General features: G+C 34.9%; 1 protein-coding gene across 4 annotated transcripts in view; it reads left to right on the top strand.

Moving 5' to 3' along the window:
- Positions 1-20,667, top strand: part of LOC124369833 (zinc finger and SCAN domain-containing protein 31-like) — a 44,398-nt gene extending 23,731 nt beyond the window's left edge. For all 4 annotated transcript variants that reach the window (XM_046827963.1, XM_046827962.1, XM_046827961.1 and 1 more), the window contains one exon: positions 19,950-20,667. In XM_046827963.1, the coding sequence (XP_046683919.1) occupies positions 19,950-20,201 (252 nt within the window). In that variant the 3' untranslated portion in view covers positions 20,202-20,667. The remainder of the gene's footprint in view (positions 1-19,949) is intronic.
- Positions 20,668-22,154: the final 1,487 nt, after the last annotated feature.

The following is a 22,154-nucleotide window of genomic DNA, read 5'->3' as shown; positions in this document are numbered from 1 at the left end:
TAATTGCCGAAACGTGTTAGGAAATAAAAAGCTATGAAAGGTTACTATGTTGCTTAGTAATATATATATATATATATATATATATATATATATATATATATTAGAGATGGCTTCAAGTAGCTGGAACCGCTACTTTGTAACCGCTACTCGACTGGTGCGAAAGTAGCCGCTTCGGATCGGGCCATGAAGCGGTTACAGCTACTAGCGCGCTCCCTGCTACTGCTGCAGTGGTGACATGTGACAAAGCAGTACGACACTGGCGCGCATGGTGGCAAACGCTACAAACTCAGTAGTAAACAAACCAAATCGGCTTCATATTGAAGTTTTGTTGTTGATCTGTGTTTGTGGACTGACTAAAGTTATTTCAATTGCGTAAGTCGCTAAGTAGCTATCGGTTTTCGGTAATTCATTTAGTAGTTTTGGATTTTAAGATTTAGTTTTAGTTAGTTTAGTTTTCATCTAGATAATTTTTAGCGGTAGTTTTAATGGCATTGTTTTGTAGGTTATGTTGCTTCTAATTTTCATTGCTTTGTAGTGTGTACTGTATTGCTTTTTAATTTTTTTTTTTCAAGCTGGTTCGTGGTAGTTAGTTTAGTAATCATGGAAAGTAAAAGAAAGAAAACCAGTGAGCTTTGGAGTTTTTTTATATAATTTCTAAGGACACTGCAATTTGCAAAATGTGTAAAAACAAGTTTTCTACGAAAGGATCCATAACAAATCTAAAAAAACACATTCAAAGGAAACATCCTACTGTAGACCTAGGCTATTCTAGTGTACAGAACGTTGAAGTTGTAGGCATAAGTCTCCAATCAAACCCCGAAACTCAAGTCACTGAAGAAACCCCTGTGATAGTCGTGCAAGCAGGCCCGTCATCTGCGAGTTCTGTAAGCACTATGGAAACTACCAACTCTGAACAAAATGTCCCCATCGCAAATAGCCTAAGCAGCTCTTGCTTCAAAACTGGAACAAAAAGACAGGCCTCAATGACATCCTTTGTGCCCAAAAAAATGACCCTAGGTGAAAAAAATAAAATTGACGATGCCATAATGAAAGTAATCGCTTGGGATTTTCAACCTTTTACAATCGTTGAAGATAAAGGATTTCAAAACTTAATGAGAGTTTGTGCTCCAACGTATAAAATGCCATTCCGAAAGTTTTTTTCCAACAATTTATTGCCGTCACTTTACGAACAGAAAAAGTCTAATCTTAAGATCAAGCTGAAAGAAGAAGCACTATCTGTGACCTTAACCACAGACTCATGGACCTCCCCTGTGAATGACAATTTCACAGCGGTTACGGTTCATTACATAAATGAAAATTTCGAAATGAAAGCGTTTTTATTAGAATGTGCAGAAGCCAATGAATCGCACACATCTCAGTATTTGGCCTCAGAGATTCTAAGAGTTGTGGAAGATTGGGAGTTGTCTGAACTTAGTGATTACTGACAACGCCTCTAACATTACGTCTGCGATCACAAATGTGCTAAAATGGAAGCATTTCGGGTGTTATGCCCACAAAATCAACCTGATCGTGCAAGACAGCCTCTTGTTGCTCGAAAGTTTGACAAGAAAGGTTAAAACAATTGTAACCTTCTTCAAAAGAAGTAATGCTGCAGTTCAAAAGCTTATCAAATACCAGGAGCAAACTGGTATTAAGCAGCCAAAAAAGTTGCTCCAAGATGTTGCCACGAGGTGGAATTCCACTTTTTTTATGATTGAGCGTTTTGTTTTATTACAAGATGCCGTAAAGCACACTTTGGCTTTGACCGACACAGACTTACCAACACTGACACCTGAAGAATGGGAAATTTGCAAACAGTCGTGTGCAGTTCTTGAGCCCTTTTCAGAAGTCACCAAGGTTATGAGTGCCGAAAACTGTTTCTGCTAGTAAGGTAATTCCTGTGACCCGAGGCCTCAAATCAACTGTAAAAAAAGGTGGCTGCAGATGTAACCAACGCAAGAGTACACACTCTAATTGACAGCCTCTTAAACGGTATTGACAAAAGATTTCCAAATCTGGAAAAAAGCAAAAGTTTCTCTCTTTGCTCTTTTCTAGATCCCCGATACAAACATCTCATGTTTGAGGAGGCTAGTACAGTGGAAGCTACAAAAAAACACGCCATTCAACTGGTTGCTAGTTTGATTAGTAAAAACACTCCGTTAACTGAGCCTATGTCAGTTGAACCGATCACACCAGAAGTTCAACAAAAAAAGTTTTCAATCTGGGATGATGTTGACGAAACTATTAGCAAAGCTAGGCCAGTAGGAACAGCCTACTCTCAAGCTGTCCAGGGAGTTCAACGCTTCTTTGATGACAAGCCGATACATCGGAAAGAAGATCCTCTTGCCTGGTGGAGAGACCACAGAAAAATTTATCCCAACCTGGCCAAACTAGCTCAAACCCACTTAGGCATGGTAGCTACAAGTGTACCATGTGAACGCATGTTCTCCAAAGCAGGCCAAATTATTAGTGAGAGAAGAACCCGCCTTCAAACTAGAAAAGTAAAAGAACTCATGTTTTTGAACGCGAATTCAAGTGTATAATAGTTTTTTTTTGACACTGTGTGTTCGAGTAAAGTGAACAATTTGCCATTCACGAGTAATTTTTGTAACAATAAAACACATTATGTATCATAACTTTTTCATTGAATTTTTTTCACCAAAACTAAGTTTGGCAAAATTAAATAATGAATTTAAGTTTTACAATCAAAGAGTACACTATTTTTAAGTTATGTGTTAGGCCTTTCAGTAGCTAATGAGTAGTGGTTCTGTAGACAGTACACCTCACGTTTGAAAAAAAGAACGTTTAATTGAGGGACGACAAGCGCTTCAAAGTGTTGTGCAACTGAAGTAGAAAAGGACTATACGGTCAATTGAAATATTATATTGACGCTATCCTTACGGCCGATTCCTAACTTTAGTTAATACTGAGGTAGGTTAGTATGTAATATTTAAGCTTCTGAAAAACCTAACACATAATTTAAAAATAGTGTACTGTTTGAGTGTAAAAGTTAAATTTATTATTTAATTAATAGTACAATAGCTCAACGCCAAGATTTTAAGTTTGGCGAGCTAACCATAAACTCAACTTGAACGTTACAAAAAATTAAATTTCAAGCAATATTTGTTAATGTAGTTATTCCATTAACAAAAACCAAACTGAACATAGTTACAGTTACTGCTACTGCTACATGGCTACAAGTAATCGCTACAATAAACAAGGATTTCAGCTCCGAAATCTAGAGTAGCCGAAAGTAGCCGAAGCGGCTACTTGTAACCGCTACTTCAAAGTAGCCGGAGCCGATGTAGCGGTTACAGCCAAGTAGCCGTTTGGCCCACCTCTAATATATATATATATATATATATATTATAATAATAATTGTGGACTGTAGTTTTAGGGTTTTTAATAGGCTATGTTCTAATTTTCTGATTGAAATGCTTTATTTCTCTATAATATGACAATAAATAATTTTACAAAACCAAAAATACTGATTTTTAAAGTTTACATAAATATGTAAGTATATTTTTTATACGGTGTGTGTCCACAATTATTCAAACCATAATCCATCCACAGGGACTCACTAATAACAGTGCTTAACAAATGAATTGTAAGCTCTTACAAAGAAATTCTGCGGTATCCGGAGAACTTCCTTTTCAATTGATTGTTTTAATTCCTCATCATTATTGAAGCTATGAGTATAAACTTGTTTTCTTAAGTAACCCCATAGAAAGAAATCACACAGAGTTAAATCTGGGGATCGGGGTGGCCAATCTAAAAAATCACTTCCACAACCAATTCAACGAACATGAAGGATGTCATTTAGTAATCGCTTGACAGGATGTGCGAAATGAGGAGGATCACCATCTTATTGAAAGATTGCTTGATCCATTTCTGGAACTGCAAAATGAGACAAGACTTGTTCATTTACCTGTTCATACCGGTGGCGTAACTAACGCCAATGCAACCAATGCGGTGCATTGGGGCGCAGGCCTTCAGGGGGCGCAGGCCCTAGAAGGGCGCAAAAGTGTTTTTTTTTAATTGAAGCTAAATTTGTGGGTAACAAAACATTTGACCACCGAGTTGTATTTGTTATTCTAACAGTACAATAGTATGAACTATTAATACACTATTTAAAAATATTCTCATGATGAGTATATTTGAAATGAAATATGATAACTAGTCCACTCAAGTCTAGGTTATCTGCGATGTTACTATGCCGGACTGATACGTTCAGTTTGAATGTTGGGACACTACTGAGCCGCGCGCTGTCCCCACAACTCAGTTTTACTCCGTAACTGCTGCGCATCTCAAGGTCATGCGGCATGTAGTAGGCCGCCGCCCCTCCCCTCTCGTGTGCCGGGTGCCTGGGCGAGTCCAAGTCTCGGCGGGGGAGGGGTGGCCGCTGCGCACTCACAGACTAGTCACCCTGTCCTGTCAGTCGGTCCTTGTTAGTACGATTGTGCGGTTCAGTAGTGTGAGTTTTATTACAAAACAATTTTGTCTGTGTATTTGTTATACAATTTAAATCAGTGGACCGTTTTTACCGTATAAATTTGTGCGTTTTTAATGGATTTCGTTATGATTGTTTGTGATTGAACGAAATGGACGGAAACAAAAGACCTAGTGGTGCCGAGTTCCGAAAAAGGAAAAAACAAGAAGAAGAAAAAGTGAAGAAACTACCAAAGATTGACACGTTTTTTAAAAAACGGGATTTTGCTGATACCTCTCAAAGTCAATCAGGTGACGATGGTGTTGGTGAGAATGAATGTGGGCTTGGGGGTAAAATATCCACGTCAGAAGATATCGTCGAATTGAATGTTCTTGCCGATAACCAAACTTCAGAAGTCCACCAAAATGTGAGTAAGTCTGCTGATTTAAATATTACATATACTGCTCCTTCTACATCAGCAACTGGCGGAAGTATTTCAGTACAAGAAAATACTGATGTCTTTGGTATAATCTGCAATGATGGTGGAGTAGAGAGTACAGACATAGCTCTTTTCTCAGAAGATATTAACAATGATGAATTGAAATCTCGGATTTTGAACTCCGAACCGTGTAGACCTCAAGGGCCATTCCCTAAAGACATTAAAACAAATAGATCCTTTTCGAAAGATTATTATTTTTCCGAAACGAAAACTGGTCAAAAAATTGAGTGCTTTTGGCTTTGTTACTCTCCGTCTTTAAATGGCGTGTATTGTGAACCATGTTGGCTGTTTGCTAACAGACTTGATAAAAACTTTAACAATGCATGGTCTACTGGGAAAATTAATGATTGGAGAAATCTGTCAACAAAAATTAAAGACCACGAATTGAGTAAGTGCCATATTAATGCATGTATCGCATATGGAATAAGAAAAAATAATAGAGATATCAAAACTCTTTTCTATGACAAAGAAGATAAACTGGTTGAAGTAATAAAGAGAATTTTGGATGTTATCATAACAATGTCAACCTGTAATCTAGCTCTTAGAGGTCATCGATCTGAGAGCATAAAAAATGTTAAGAGTGAGTCAGGAAATTTTCTGAATATTATTGATCTCCTTTCTAGATACGACCCTATTTTAAAGAATCACGTGGAAAACGAAGATAGTAGGGTAAAATACATAAGCCCTTCAATTCAAAACGAGCTTATTCATTTGACATCTCATCAGATTTTGAGTGAAATATTGACTGATGTTCAACAGTCTCCATTTTTTTCTCTCATTTTAGATACTACACAAGACATTTCGAAAATTGATCAGTTATCAATAATCTTAAGATATGTTTTATACAAACCAGACCTAAATCAGCTTGAGATAATGGAATCCTTTTTAGGCTTTGTGCAAGTACTAGACCAGTCAGCCGAAGGACTAGAGGATCTTGTAGTTAAATTTATAGAAGAAAAGAAAATATCTTTTGATAAGTGCCGAGGTCAAGGATATGATGGCGCTTCTGTCATGAATGGAATTTACACAGGACTGCAGACCAGAATAAAATCAAAGTCTCCTAACGCTGAGTATGTCCATTGTGCTAGTCACAATTTAAATTTAGTTTTAAACGACAGTGTGAAATCGATTTCAGAGATTTCATCATTCTATGATACAATAAACAGTATTTATGTATTTTTCGGCCAAAGCCTACCAAGATGGCAATGTTTAAAAGAGTTGACCGACTCCTGTGTTATCAAGTTAACCTTGAAAAAACTCTGTCCTACTAGGTGGTCGTCAAGGTACGACGCTTTACTATCAATCAATGTAAATTTTGTCGCTGTGCTGAAGTGTCTATCGAAAATAATTTTGACTTCAAGCAAGAACAATGAAGTCGCAGAAGCAACTGGTCTTATAAAGGAAATGTCTTCTTTTGAGTTTGTTTTGATGTTAGTGTTTCAAAGTCGAATTTTAGAAAGAATCCAGATCACGTCGAAAACCCTACAGAGGTCCGACGTTAATCTAGACGATGCAAAGAATCTCCTTCAGAAGTGTTTAAATACTGTGAGCCAACTGCGAGGAGAATTCGACGATGTCCTAGATCAAGCCAGGAGGTTAGCTGCTAAGTGGAATATTGATTCGTCAATGACCTCCAAACGTAAAAGAAAAGTAAAGAATTTTTTTGACGAACTTTCTAGTGACTATGAGTTTAGTGATCCTGTGCATTGCTTTAAAGTTAGGGTATTTGTGAGAGCTGTTGATATTTTAATTTCACAGTTAAACGAAAGGTTTAAATCTATGTTATGTATAACTGAAACGTTCAGTTTTTTAAACCCAGATAATTTGTTACGGTTTTCTGACGAACAACTCGTACAGTCAGCCTCTGACTTTTGTAAAATATATGAATCTGATGTGACTCATGCTTTAGTTAACGAAGTCATTTGCTTTTTAATATAGTCAAAGACGACATCAGAAGTAATAAAATAAGCAAAATCAGCCAGCTGGCTGATTATCTATTTATTGAAAATAAGTTTATTTCATCAAGTGTGCCAAACGTATGTACTGCATTCATAATGTTTCTTACATTACCCGTGACTGTGGCAAGTAGTGAAAGGTCTTTTTCCAAACTAAAAATAATTAAGAACTACTTAAGAAATTCTATGTCCAATACTAGACTGTGTGACCTTAGTGTAATTAGTATTGAACATGAGAGAGCTCGGTCTTTAGATGTAAAAAGGTTAGCTAGACGGTTCCTAGAAACAAAGAGCCGTAGGGGCTTTGTCAGGGAGTGGGAGTAGGAATTAAAACCCTCAATTAAAATGTCTATGTTTCATGTTTAGCATAAAATTAACATTAAGATAATGTTGGAGCTTCTTACATCATTTATATGTCACTGAATAAATGTAAAATAAATGTAAAAAGTAAAAAGAAGTAGTCTTATTTTATCGTCCTAAAAAGTACAATAATTAATTGAAAGTATGTAATGTGATCCTAGTCTTGTAGTTAGCCCTAATTGAAATGTTTGTACATAATCTTTGACAATCAAAACATGTAAATGTAAACAAAAGATTCATCATTGGTGTTAACATTTACCAGGTGTTTTGCCAAATTTAACATTAGTGTTTACGTTTACCAATTACCAGGTGATTGAATGATTGATTTAAATTTTACTAAGTTTGAAACTAATATGACCAAGAAATACAAACAGTAAAAAGTCATAACATCATAAGTTTTAATAATCCATTGATTATAAAACATTAAAAAATTAGAAATACCGTCATTTTTGACAGGATGATAACCTAAATAACCTAGTATATCATATATCTTTCTCTAATTGGATAGAGATTGTACAATGCCGTATGTAGCGAAGCAGTATCCAGGAAGACTTGCATTGGGGCGCAATCAAACTAGTTACGCCATTGGTTCATACCTATTTCCAGTCATTGTACTGTCTGAAATGTCCTAAGATAGCACCCCATTACAACTGCTCAAACAGTAATTCCTTTTGATTTGAGTAGAGTCTGTTCAAGAATGTGTGGATGTGGTGTTGTAATAATTAAAATTATACCTATTTACAGCACCATTGCGATAGAAAGTGGACTCACATGAAAAAACAATTTGAGTATGCCAATTAGCATTTAGCTCATGAAAATTAATGATACGAGAACAAAATTCCACTCATCTGTCCGTATTGTCTTCAAGAAGATTATGGACTAGGTGATTTTTGTAAAATTTAATTTTGTTTTTCTTAATTATTCTGCGTACTAAAGACTTTGGAACACCAGTTTCAAGTTCAACCTACCCTAGTAATTTTGGTTTACCTGGAGAGCGGAGCATTGATGCGCATACTTGTACTTCTCTTTCCTCATTTGATCCTCTAGGGTACTTTTTACGACCTTCCAGTTTCTAAAAAAAATTTTCCAACTTAGTTATTGTTGGATTGCTAGGTGGTTCAACTCCTGGGTAGGCAACCTGAAATTGTTTAATTGCTTCTGTAATGTTGCCAAAAGCAATAGCCCACGCACATTACTTTACTTTTTGTTCAACATTAAAAGCCATTTCTCGAACTTCAATATCAGTAAAACTGTAATAGAGGAGGTTAGGTTATGTTTTTATTGCACAAGCAATATTCTTTAATCAAACAGCTGTTTTGAACAATTAGCGTTATTAAACAGCTGTTCTTTAAAGCTACAACACAGTAATAAAATCAGGTAATTCAAGAAATGAACTTTTATAGGAAGCAAACTGGTAAAATTTTCAATATGTCACCATTTTGTTTCTACAATTGTCAGGGAGCTTTAATATTGACAGAAAATTTTTAAAACCTACTTTATTAATTGTTTAGAGTTTGAAAATATTTGGTGCATAAATGGGCAAGTAATATAAACTGAAACGTTTTAACCTCTTTGTGGGACACTCTATATACACTGTGTTTACTAAAGGTGTTTCAATATTGTAGTATTTTGTTCTAGACATGAAAATTAGCAAAAAACTTCATATAGAGGTATGTCCTAAAACCTTTTCCGTCTATCTGTCTGTATGTGATTTTTACCAAAAATGTTATATCTTTTATACCAGTAAAGATAAAGTTATGCAACTTTACAGTTGTGTTGACCTTTTGTATACCCATTTAAGAAAAAAATATGAACAAATTATCTTTACCCGTTTCAAAATGGCAGCCAATCATAAATTTTGATGTTAAATTCCGCAAAATCTGTACCCGTATGAAAATTTTACAAGAATAATCAAATGTTGTATACTTTATTCTAAATCCAACAGTGGTTGTTTCATTAAAATCGAATAAAAAAAAACCGATTAGTACTACCAAACATAATACCATGTTTTACAACATTACACAATAGGAAGTATAGTTTTCTAAACTGTTTTACTCTGAACAGCTGATTTAAAGTCAATGAGCTGATTAATGTGAACAGCTGTTTATTTAAGCTATTAAAAGTTGTTTATGTTTCTGGCATTGTTTGCATTTTATTCATAACTAACTTAATCTATTTCTTCTGTAATGTAAAAGTTGTTTTGTGTCCATTCCAATTACTTTAGTATAAAGTATTGTTTTTTTTAATTAGTAAGTGTTTATGATTTAGTTTCTTTTCATTAGCAACAGGAATGGCAAATAATGATATTACAAATTTTACCAACTCAGAATTGGCAGACATGCATCTAATGTATGGCCTTGCTAATTGTAGTGGTACTGCAGCGAGAAGACTGTATCAGGAACGTTTCCTAAATCGTGTGTTACCTTGTAATAAAACTTTTTCAACAATTCATCGACGACTTGCAGAGACAGGAAGCTTTTCACACCAAAAAACCAGGTAACTCAGGCCGTCAGGTTTCAGTAAGTACTCCTGAATTGGAAGAATCCATATTGGATGTCATATCAGACCACCCAACAAAAGTACTAGAGAAATTGGTTTGCAGTTCAATGTTAGCAATAAAACAGTCTGTACTATACTACGTAAACAACAACTTTATCCTTATCACGTACAGTGAGTTCACTCACTGTTACCTTGGATTACCATCCTCGAATCCAGCTTTGTCAGTGGTTTATACAAAAATGTGTGAATCAAAATTTCTTGAGTAAGGTGTTTTTCACAGATGAGGCCAAGTTTTCAAGAACCATGATTGTTAATTCCAAACAACTCACACATTTGGTCCATTGATAACCCACATGAAGTTTTTTACCAAATATTCTTAACGGCCAGACATATTTACAGTTTTTGACTGATGACCTTCCAACTGTTCTTGAAGATTTGCCATTGAACACCCGCAATAATATGTGGTTTTTGCAAGATGGGGCTCCAGCCCATTTCAGTTTAAATGTTAGAAACTATTTGGATAGAGCATACAACAACAAATGGATCGGTCGTGGAGGCCCAGTTCCTTGGCCTGCTAGGTCCCCCGACATTAATCCCTTAGACTTTTTCCTATGGGGCCACCTCAAGTCACTGGTTTATTCTACTCCCGTAGATAACATCGAAGAGTTGCAAGCAAGGGTATTAAATGGCATTGGTACAATCCAGCAGACACCTGGAATTTTTGAAAGAGTTCGCTAGTCAATGAGGAGGCGCTTTGATGCCTGCATTTTTAACGGAGGACGCCACTTTAAGCAATTCTTATAAGTTGTTGTGTCAAAGTGAGAACTACCCGATTTTGTTAGTGTTTTACTTCTACTGTACATCTAATACTTAAATTTAATTTATCATTTATAAATGTTATTTGTTTTTTTTAATTTGACTTCATATTCCATGAATATGAAATGTTGTATAACATGTTCTACTGTACATCTAATACTTAAATTTAATTTATCATTAATAAATGTTATTTGTTTTTTAAATTTGACTTTCATATTCCCTGAGTAAGTAATGTTGTAAAACGGTATTATGTTTGGTAGTACTAATCAGTTTTTTTTTATTCGATTTTAATGAAACAACCACTGTTAGATTTAGAATAAAGTATACAACATTTGATTATTCTTGTAAAATTTTCATACAGGGTATCGATTTTGCAGAAATTAACATCAAAATTTATGATTGGCTGCCATTTTGAAACGGGTAAAGATAATTTGTTCATATTTTTCTCAAATGGGCATACAAAAGGTCAACACAATTGCAAAGTTTCATAACTTTATCTTTACTGGTATAAAAGATATAACTTTTTTGGTAAAAATCACATACAGACAGATAAACGGAAAACTAAAGATTTTAGGACATACCTCCATATGAAGTTTTTTGCTAATTTTCATGTCTAGAACAAAATACTACAATATTGGAACACCTTTAGTAAACACCCTGTATATAGACTAATTATAGTTTCGCCTCAGCCATGAAATGCTTATTTCAACAACACACACATGCTTCCATATCTTTTCCTCACACTGTGTTCAAGTCCAAGTCATCATGTGTTTGTAGTTTGGTGTCAAGCACAGGTCATTTTCCTGATATCACTTCTATGTTAACAGCTTGTATTTCTTCCATTAAGGATTTTCCTATAACTAAGTGCAATTCTGTATCAATGGTCACTTTTTTATCAGTTACAAGTTAAAAGGTCAATAGGTAGAGTTTGGACATCAAACGCGATTATATTATATATTATAAAAAAGCTAATTTATTAAAAGAAATAGAACTTTATTTTTTGAGGACTGAAATCTGTGCTCCTTCTTAGATGTCCAAAAAAACCCTAATACATAAGGTTATTCACAACTAATTTAAAACTAAAAAGTTTGGCAATGAACTTGCAACAGACTAAACTAAATTTGACAACATAAAAAAACATTCAAATCAAATGAAAATATTTATTGTTCAAAGACATATACATGCATAGAACATAGTCATTAAATAGTTTTTATTATATAATATCAGAACTACGTATTATATAGTAGTAGTAGTAGTGTATGTTATAAATACCATAACTTAAAATATGAATTGCTATTATACAAACATTGTCATTAAAACTAAAAATGATAGACAATCACGCATCTGCTAATGGTCCAGGTCCCGTCCAACAGCTCGTCCACAGAGTAAAAGGCATGTTTTAACAAGTATTGCTTTAAATTATTTTTAAATGATGTCTCAGTTGAAGAAGTTTTCACCCTATGCGGCAGAGCATTGAATATTTTGGGACCAGCATATGACATGGATCTTTTGAAGATGATGCTGTGGTGGTGTGGAGTGTATCTCTGTTTCTGGTGGAATACAGATGATTGATTATATGTAGGGAAATTTTGCTGGTTTTTGAATGTATACATTGAGACATAAAATATAAACAGTGAAGGCAAAGTCAAAAGGTTTTCATTACTGAACACTGCCCGACAACTGTCACGACTACCCAGGCCACACATCACTCTAACAGCTTTTTTTTGCAATTTAAAAACCCTCCCAACAGAGTTAACTGGAACCGTTCCCTAAAAACTCAGCCCATACGTCAGAATAGAAACAAAATAAACTAAGCATCTTCCTACATAAAAATGTGGACAAATATCTCAATGAATATATACATGCACTTAGTTTTTGACATACATGATTAATATGTTTTGACCAATCCAAATTAGAGTCCATGTAAAGTCCTAAAAACACACAGATGTGGATTCCTGAATAGGATTACTATCCACAAAAATCGTCTTACCATTCCTATTACTTTTGGTATGAAATGTATGATTCTGGTTTTTTCGGTGTTTAAAAATAAATAATTCGAAGAAAACCATGAGCGGAGACTTTTTAAAGTTAAAGACAGATCGGTTACAAGGGTGTTATGTGATTCCGCTTGAATAATGACACTAGTGTCGTCAGCGTATTGAACTACGTGGCCCTTGATCGATTTGTTCAGGTCATTTACGTACACAGTAACTAAGAGAGGGCCAAGTATATAACCTTGGGGAACATCTACCGTTACAGGCAAACAGCTAGATTTATCCTTACCGATTTTATTGGCAATTTCAACACATTGAGAATGACCTGAAAGATAAGAACGAAACCACTCAAGAGGCATACCTCTGACACCATGAAGCTATATATTCTGCAAAAGACGCTGATGATTGACAGTATCAAAAGCACAAGCAAGATCACAAAAAATGCCAGCAGTGCTTCTGCCTGCATCAAGAATGAGAGTGCAGTACTTAGAAATTCATCGATCGCATGAGTGGTTGAACTGTTTTTAAGACTGAACTGCATTACCTGACTGGTTCAACAACAGAATAAAATCCAGACCAAGAAAGAACCCAAGCACAGAATCAAGAGCACCACATAAAGCATGTCTGTATGTATAAGGGAAGGTTCAGTTCAAATTCTTCAATCAAATTTTCTTTGGAATAAATCCTTTAGTAGTAGTGGAAGTAGCACTCTCTCTCACACACTGGCATGTCAGCTGGCATGTAGCCGTGGCAATTAGAAGGTTGTACGAGCTGTCGTCCATTTTCTATAGCTTTGCAAAGTGTGTACTCAATTGAGTTTCCTACCTAATGCAAAATGTATGCTGTAATTAAGTTTTTTACAGCAAAGCTATATTCAGCAGCAGCTATTCATAGAAAACTTTATGCTATATATGGGCCCAATGTTATTGGTGAAGGGAGTGTACGTAAATGGGTTCATTTGTTTAAAAGTAGACAAACATCCATGACTAAGAAGGGAGTGAAAGGTCATGAGTTGTGAGTGATGAACTTGTTGACAAGATCAACGAAACAGTTAGAGAAGATCGACATTTCACAGTCTCTGAGCTTTTGGATAAATTTCCACAAATTTTAAAAAGTGGCCTGACACTCATTGTTTTGATGATGACGATGAACGTAAAGACACTGTTTCTGGCTGGCTTGAGGAATTTGTTTCAAGAAGGCACTTGTAAGTTAGTCAAAAGATATGCTAAGTGCTTAAATCTTAATGGCAATTATGTAGAAAAACAGAGAAAATACTTAGTTTTCAAATTTATATAATAAAATATATTTATCTGGTATTTTTTTAATAACCAAACGGCAGTTACTTTTGAAATTTCCTTTATTTTTCACAAATGTGTTGTTGATACTGTTGGTAAGTGCTACTAATACGGACTATAATTGATAAACATATACAGCTAGTTGCTGGTATTATGCGACACAAAGCATGGCTCTCTACTTAGGTAGATGTCACAATGGAGGAAATTCAATGTTTGGACTCTCTTAATAAACATGGGAATTGTGTGTGTGAAGAATGTTATGTAATTGCTTCTGGATTACACTTGCTGGTTCACTCTTCTCTCCTCACTCCAAGCAACAGTTTGAGATTCTTCCCAACAAATATGCCGAAGTTTGCTGTATCAGATTTTTCATCTAGTAAGAGATTCCTATGTTGCTCCAGGTATAATAGTTGAGTGATGATGATGGAACCACAGGCAGCAGCATTCAACTCCTCATAATATAATTAGAATCGGTTTTTGTTTGAATTAGCCAAAATTGACTTGTCTGTGAGTAACATTTTGTCAAAGCTATGAACATTTTTGCAGTTTATTTTAAGTGTATTAGTTATTGTTATTTCACATTTATTAATGCTCTTTAAAACATTACTTTCTGTAAATACTTGTTAAACCATTATCTGCCGGCATTAACATAGTAACATAAACAAAATTGATTTGTCCATAAACAAAATTAGGCTACTGTCATTATTGTGTAATTTATTTTAATATTTTTAAATTTCTGTTGATATCAATTCTATCTTCAATTACGTAGTAGCATAACCAGAATTTACTTGTCTGCAACTATTAACCGGAGGGGGTTAATGCTAAAACCGTTATGTACAATAATTATCAAGAAATTAAATTTTGGTTACCATCATTGGTATTAGTCATATTTTTAAATGAATTGTAATAATTGTAATTGTTTGTTTTTCTACATACAGCTTATCCTAGTTCGTGTTTTTGAACGTAAAGAATTGTAATTAATTTTCTGTGTAAACAATCTCTGTATATTCAACATTCATACCAAACGTAACAGTCCACGTATCAGAATAGACAATAGACAATAGACAATAGACAATAGACAAACTCTTTATTCACAAGTCATCAAGAAATGCAATGGTTTCAAGTTTTACATAGTTAGTTTTTATTAAAAGTTCTGTTCTTCTCTTTTCCAATTCAGGAACTCATCCATGGAGTAGAAGGGCCGGTGGGAGAGCCACCTGGTCAGCGCAGTCTTCAGTCTCTTTCCTTGAAGCTTTCGTAAGTCATCTGGAAGATGATTGAAGAGTTTTCTACCTATGTAGGATGGTTTCCTCTCGAACAGGGCGGAGTGGTTTAGGGGCAGGTGGAAATTGGAAGCGTGGCGGGTGTTGTAAGTGTGGAGATCGTGGCCTCGTTGCAATTGCTCCCTATCAGCGTGGACTATAACTTCTATGATATATAAGCCGATAATCGTTATCACGCCATGGTGGGGGAAGGCTTCCCTACAGCTTTCACTTGGACCAAGGCTGGACATGATCCTGACTGCTCTTTTCTGTAGTATCAGGATTTTTTTCAAGTTACTTGCACTTGTGCCTCCCCAAACTGTAAGGCCATACCTTATGTGGGACTCAAATAACGCATGGTAGGCGATTTTTGTAGTTGCACATTAATGGCATGCTTTATTCTTTTCAAGACGTATAAGCAAGAATTCAGCTTTTTGGAAAGTGTGTCAACGTGATTGTCCCATGATAAGTTGCTATCAATTGTCATGCCAAGGAATTTAGTGTGACTTTCTATTGACACATCAGGCAGTGCAGGAATGTCTTCATGCCTCCTTCCAAAAGCTAGTTGTTTTGTTTTTCCTGTGTTGACTACTAAATCGTTTTCATGACAGTATTGATAAGCCATGTTGAGTGCAGTGTAGGAGTTGATTGCCAAGTTGTTAGGTGATGATTCGGCCACTAAAAGTGTTGTGTCGTCCGCATACATCAGAGGGGCACAATGTGTGCCCAAGTATTGTGGCATGTCGTTGGTCATGAGAATGAACAGGACTGGTCCCAGCACCGATCCCTGGGGTACTCCTCTGTTGATAGGCAGGGGCTCTGATCTTACTGTATGTAAGTATGTTTTTTGAGTGTATTGAATTTCAACTGTCTGGCTTCTTCCCGCTAGATAGCTCTTAAACCACTCTTTAGCATGCCCTTTGACTCCAAGTTGTTAAAGTTTGTGTGTTATCAATTCATGTCCTAGGCAGTCGAAGGCTTTGCTAAAATCTAGCATAATGCCAGTGACCATGTTTTTTCTTTCCAGGTTATCAACAATGAATTCTGCAAGTTGGATAATGGCAGATGTTGTGGATTTTCCCTTGATAAAACCGTGTTGTTTGTCTGTCAAAAGATGGTGCCGTTCACAGTGGTCCATTAATCTTTTCAAAACTACTTTCTCGATTACCTTTGAGCAAGTTGGGATCAACGATATGGGCCTGTAGTTAGTAGCTTCTAAAAGGCTGCCGCTTTTTAGCTTTGGACTATACCTTACTTTGTTTAAGAGCTGATGGAAAATGCCCTTGAGCAAGTGATAGGTTTATTATTTTGGTGAGGGGTGAAATCAGGGCTTTGCTGCAGTGTTTCAGAATTTTTGCTGAGGATTTCATCAAGCCCTGCTGAGGTTGAAGGCTTAGGCTGTTAATTGTAGCCTCAACCTCATGATTATTAGTGAGAGGCAGTTGGGTTAAATCATGATTTGTACTTAGGAGTTGAGTTGCGATCTGTTTTTTTTGTTCTTGGCTGTTTATTTAGGGTGTGATCTGCTATATTTGTGAAGAACTCGTTGAGGTGATTAGCTATTAGAAGGGGGTTGGGTCGTGATTTCTCCTTGTATGTTGAGTTGTGGTTGAGAAGATTTTTGATATTTTTTTTCTCTCTCATTGTTTATAACTTGCCATAAGGCTTTAGATTTGTTTTCCAGCAGTAGCTTTGTGATCTGCAGCTGCTTGCTTTTTTACTGTTCTTAGCCTGATGTCGTAGTCTTTCTTGGCCTTGCACATTTGATTTTTATCCGTCTGTGCTCCTGTCAGCTCGTATCTTCGGAGGCAATCCAGATATATTATTTTGAGACGTTTAGTTTCTTCATCTGAATATATTTGTGCTTTCCTCTTCCTTTGTCGCACGATCTTCCTTGGACACACTGTGTTCATGGCTGCAACAATGGTTGATAAAAAGTTGTTGTAAGCTGTTTCTGCTGAGTCTGCGTTTTGTACGTTTTTCCCAGTTTTCTTGTTCCAACTGTGCCTTAAGAAAATTTAAATTTTCTTGGTTTTAAAACTCTGCGTATCATGTTCGTCTGGGATGACGATTTTATATTGTGTTTTATTTCACAGAGTTGGGCAGTATGGTCTGAGATTCCAGCGTGAATTACGGTTAAAGTTAGTTGTTCTCTATCCAGATTTGTGCAGATAAAATCTATTGATGACATGGATGTGGGGGTGACTCGTGTTGGAGGGGAGTGGTAGTAGCCTTGTGATGTTGTGGCTGCTTAAGGTGTTATTTAGCATTAGGTTGTCCCTATCTGTTTTTCATCCCATCCACATTAATGTCCCCCATTATTATAATTGGGTGATTTTCTGCTTTTGTATCTTCAATCGTTGCTGAAAGTAGGCTTAATGCTTCCTCAAGCTGTCCTGCAGGAGTTCTGTAGACGCCAAGAATGTACAATTGTCTTTTCCCGATGTTAATTTAATCATTCCCATTTCACATAATAGTTCTTGGTTATTTTCTATGTCAACAGGCTGTACCAATGTTTCCAGTTCATCTTTGACAAATATGGCAACACCTCCTTTTTTGTGGTTTGTACGGCTGAAATGTGTTATTAGACAGTAGTTTGGTATTCTAGTGTTTTTCAAGTTGGTCTTTCTTTAGCCCATGTTCACTTAGGATGATAACATCTGGGTTTATTTCTTCAAGAAAGTGATTTAATCTGTTTGTTTTGTTACTAATTTCTTGCATGTTTTTTGGTGTAGGATGTAAAGTTTATTTAGAGGATTTTGCTGAACTTGAGGTAGCTGTTCGTCTTGCTGCATTGAGATGGGAAAACTGTCATTTTTTTGTTTAGGCCTCTTTGCTCGATTTCTCCTTGAAACTTTTTCACATGGCAGGCCTCTAAAAAATGTGCAACATGGCCAATTCGATAGTGTTCATTAATTTTTCTTATAGATGTCTACATGATTAGTAAAGAAGTCTTCAAGGTTCTCTGTGTCCAACCGAATTTAATGCTGTTATTGGCGGTTTCTTCACTGATGGTTCCGGTTTACTGATATATCCTAGTCCAGCCTCATCAACTGTTCCTCTTTGATGAGAAATTGCATCTTGGGGGGCATTTGTAGCAGCCGGTGGTACTGCAGAATTGCTGGCTGAATTTAATTCTGCGTTACTATGTTCTGTTGTGTTGTGCAGTCCACTGCAATATTTGTATTATACTTTTACTAGTATTCATTTACTAAGTTTAACTTTCACAACTTGAGCCAAGACAAGAATATTAAACCATCTAGAACAGGATCTACATTGTAAATTTTTCAGCATAATATTTTAAAGAGTGAACCCTTTGAGGTTAGATATGTGGCATTGTACTCCTTAAACAAAGACCTTTAATTTGATGTACTACTCAACCTATGCCCTAATTTAAGATTCACCTCTGACTCCATGTGGGCCATCCCCTGATGTGACAGAAATATGGTAGTTACTTCAAAAAGTACATTTATAGGTGCAGTAATGATGAACCAAGTTTTATTGCTGTACCTGTAATCTGTCGGAAATTATCAAGCCCGTGCGGGACTTTTTTTACACGCTGTATCTACTACATTGTTTGAATTTTGATCAATAGTAAAAGATAATTTATATATGATACAATGTTTCATGCTCACATATAGCAGGTCTAACTTATCTCTATACCAAGTCTACTATTATATTACTATGTAAAATTATGTTTTACGTATATTTTTAATCATGCACTAATTTAATTTTATTCCATTATTTTGATTTTTTAAAGTAACGATAAGATTACTTCAATAGTTTAATTCTTAAGGCTAAACTTACTAGAAATTGTTACAAAATTTATCCGAGGGTTGGCAATACCTCTGTGGCCAAATTTATTTTTCTCTCTTCTTTCATAATTTTCAACCAATTTTCATTTTGAAAACTAATTGGCAATCTAGATAATCATAAAATTTGAAGATTAGACACAGAAAAATTACTTTATTTATGATAATAAAATTACTATACAGAATTTGTATTTTAAATTTGAAAATTAAAACTTGTAATTTTACAAACAGTCAATTTTTATGAAATTTGAAATTTTTACTCTTAAAATCAGGTGAATAGTTCCATCAGAATCCTTGTTTTTTTGTTATTTTTGTTTTATATCTTTTACCAACTATGTGTCGTCACCGCACCCGCATCGTACCTCCCTTGTAATTGTCGAATTCTCGCATAGCACAAATTTAATAACTGCAACACATAGATATTTTTACTGGTAGATTAAGCATCATGTTTACCACTGCAATTAATTGCATCTCCATTAACTCTGTACAAGATTGCAAGCTAAGGGCCAAAAATAAGTCTGCTGCTTTCCATTTACATAACAAAATATTACGCAGGAAGATTAAGTGATTAACAGTAAAGAGTTACCATAACTAATATTTTGAATTCTGTTTAATTTTTGGTCTAGGGAATTGACATGTACTAGGGTGTATGTTCTTGGGAGAGTGAATAGGGGCCCAGTTTATATAAGGGATATTACTTTGTAGAATGTGAAATAATACAGAGGTATGTTGATTACAAATAATAAAGGTGTAGGTATTAGCTTTAACAAAAATGCTATTTGTAGTTAATTAAGGTCAGGAGGAGTCAATGTAATAGTATATAGATAGATATATTAATTGCAGACAGAACTTACCAGTGAGCAGCACTTGACATTAGAAATTAGCTTCTGATGACAAAGTAAACTTGTTAAACAAAATATTTCAAAATCTTCTGGAGAAAATTTTGAGTATATAACTCCAAGTTCTACTATAACTGTAACTGTAAGTATTTATTTTGTTTTTTAAATGAATGATACAATCTTTTACAGAATCCTGGTGATAAGAAACTGATTTGGAATACTCTAACTCCACAAGATGGCATCAGGAGATTCACTTGTGAAATGTGTAGTAAGAGCTTTATTAACAAGAAGAACCTAGTTGACCATCAGCCCATTCACTCTGGTGTTCGGCCCTTCGTCTGCGATATCTGTGACAAATCATTCACATTCAAGAGCAGTTACATGGACCACAAGGAAAAGACACGACGAAGTAAAGCCCTTTCCCTGTCAGAAGTGCAGTAACAGTTTCTTCCCTGCACCGACTGTGACAAAATATTCTACTAACAGATTGATCAAGCTAAGCATAAAATTGTTCATTTAGGCATTCGACCCTTTAAATCCACTATTAGTGAAAAGTCATTCCTTGGAAAGCACTCTCTAGTTGCCCACAAAAAGACACAAATAGGTGTGAAACCCTATGTTTGTGATGTGTGTGGAAAATGTTTACCACAAAAAGTGATTTTGTTGCTCATAAATATCCTAAATTGTAAAATATCATAATTTGATTCATTCACTTATGAAGTATTTTACATAACTCAGTAAGATAATTTTTATTCAAGGATGTTGGAGTTCTGTGTATTTAATACCCAAACTTGTGTTAAGCATAACTTTGTGTTACCCAAACTATTTGTGTTAAGTAAATGGAATCAAAAATGTACTTTTGAATGTTAACAAATTTACTACTTAAATAAAATATTGAATTTTAAAATTGGGATGAGGAAGTTGTTAACACCCCCTATAATTTACTTTACCTGACTTTTCAAAATATTCTGTAGCATTATGAAGACATATATTATACTGATAAAGAAATATTTATATACAGGGTGTTTGAAAAGTATGGGTACGGCTTAATATTTTAAAAACCATAGGAGATAACATCTATAAACTTTGCACAGTGTCGTATGGCTATGTAAACTATTTTCCCTTGCTATTACCATGACATGCCAACCATGGGGGGACGGCCCACAGAGGAAAACATGGAAATCTTAAATTGAAGCATGGGTCGAGTGATACCTCATTTGAAAGAGCTCACAATAAATACCGATGTTTTTTAGTTTTATTTATTGTGTTATAAATTTATGACATAATTTTCTAATTAAAAAAAGTCAGTGAAAAACACATTGGTTAGTAGAGTGAAACGCCGCCTACCGCATCAGAATACGACGATCCAGTCAGAAATGGCAGCGCATAATGTACTTCACAATGTGTACCTAAAACAACCCGCCATTTCTGATTGGATAAACCTTTTGAGATGCGGTTTGCGGAATTCAACTCTACTAAGTGAGCTCTTTCAAATGAGGTATCACTCGACCCATGCTTCAATTTAAGATTTCCATGTTTTCCTTTGTGGGCCGTCCCCCCATGGTTGGCATGTCATGGTAATAGGAAGGGAAAATAGTTTACATAGCCATACGACACTGTGCAAAGTTTATAGATGTTATCTCCTATGGTTTTTAAAATATTAAGCCGTACCCATACTTTTCAAACACCCTGTATATATATATATATATATATATATATATGTAAACACACACACTCCTGGACAAAAGTTTTTGCACCACCATAGATTTTATTTATAAGGTTTATCATACATTTATTAAGTAACGTTAATATGAATTTTTCCTTTTATTTTGTAAAACGAAATAACAATGTACCAAAATAAATGACAAAAAATGTTTTATTTCAAACACTTGAAGAAAATCATTACAGCAAATAAAGTAATTAAGATCAGATTTTATTATTTAAATTAAGTATTCAGATTTAACCGATTGGCCACTCAATATGTAAATATGCATATTTAGAAGTTAGCCAAACTCACCCTAAATTCAATTTTATTACCATTTGGTTCAATGAGCTTTCGTTTTCTAGTTAATGAAACAAGCTATAATATAATGTAATTTATAACCATCTGAAGTATATAAGATTTTTAAATTTCTGGAATAATTTTTAAAATTTGTTTTTTTTCAAAATTTTGAAAGCTGAGTTCTATTTGTACAAAACACTGTTATAATCTATGATATTTGGAGTAGATTTATAACTAAATTAATTCTTTATGTAGAACATTTGTTTTCATTCATTTATCTTAATTTTTTTAATTTTACATAGATTTTCGTAAAACGTTCTTACACAAATCCAAGCTAACAAAAAAGTGCAAGGGTTTGGTAAAACTCATAAAAAATATGTTTTTATTGTGGT

The sequence above is a fragment of the Homalodisca vitripennis genome, chromosome X (genome assembly GCF_021130785.1).
Source record: "Homalodisca vitripennis isolate AUS2020 chromosome X, UT_GWSS_2.1, whole genome shotgun sequence".
Taxonomy (NCBI): domain Eukaryota; kingdom Metazoa; phylum Arthropoda; class Insecta; order Hemiptera; family Cicadellidae; genus Homalodisca; species Homalodisca vitripennis.
This window is presented reverse-complemented; position numbering and strand designations above follow the sequence as displayed.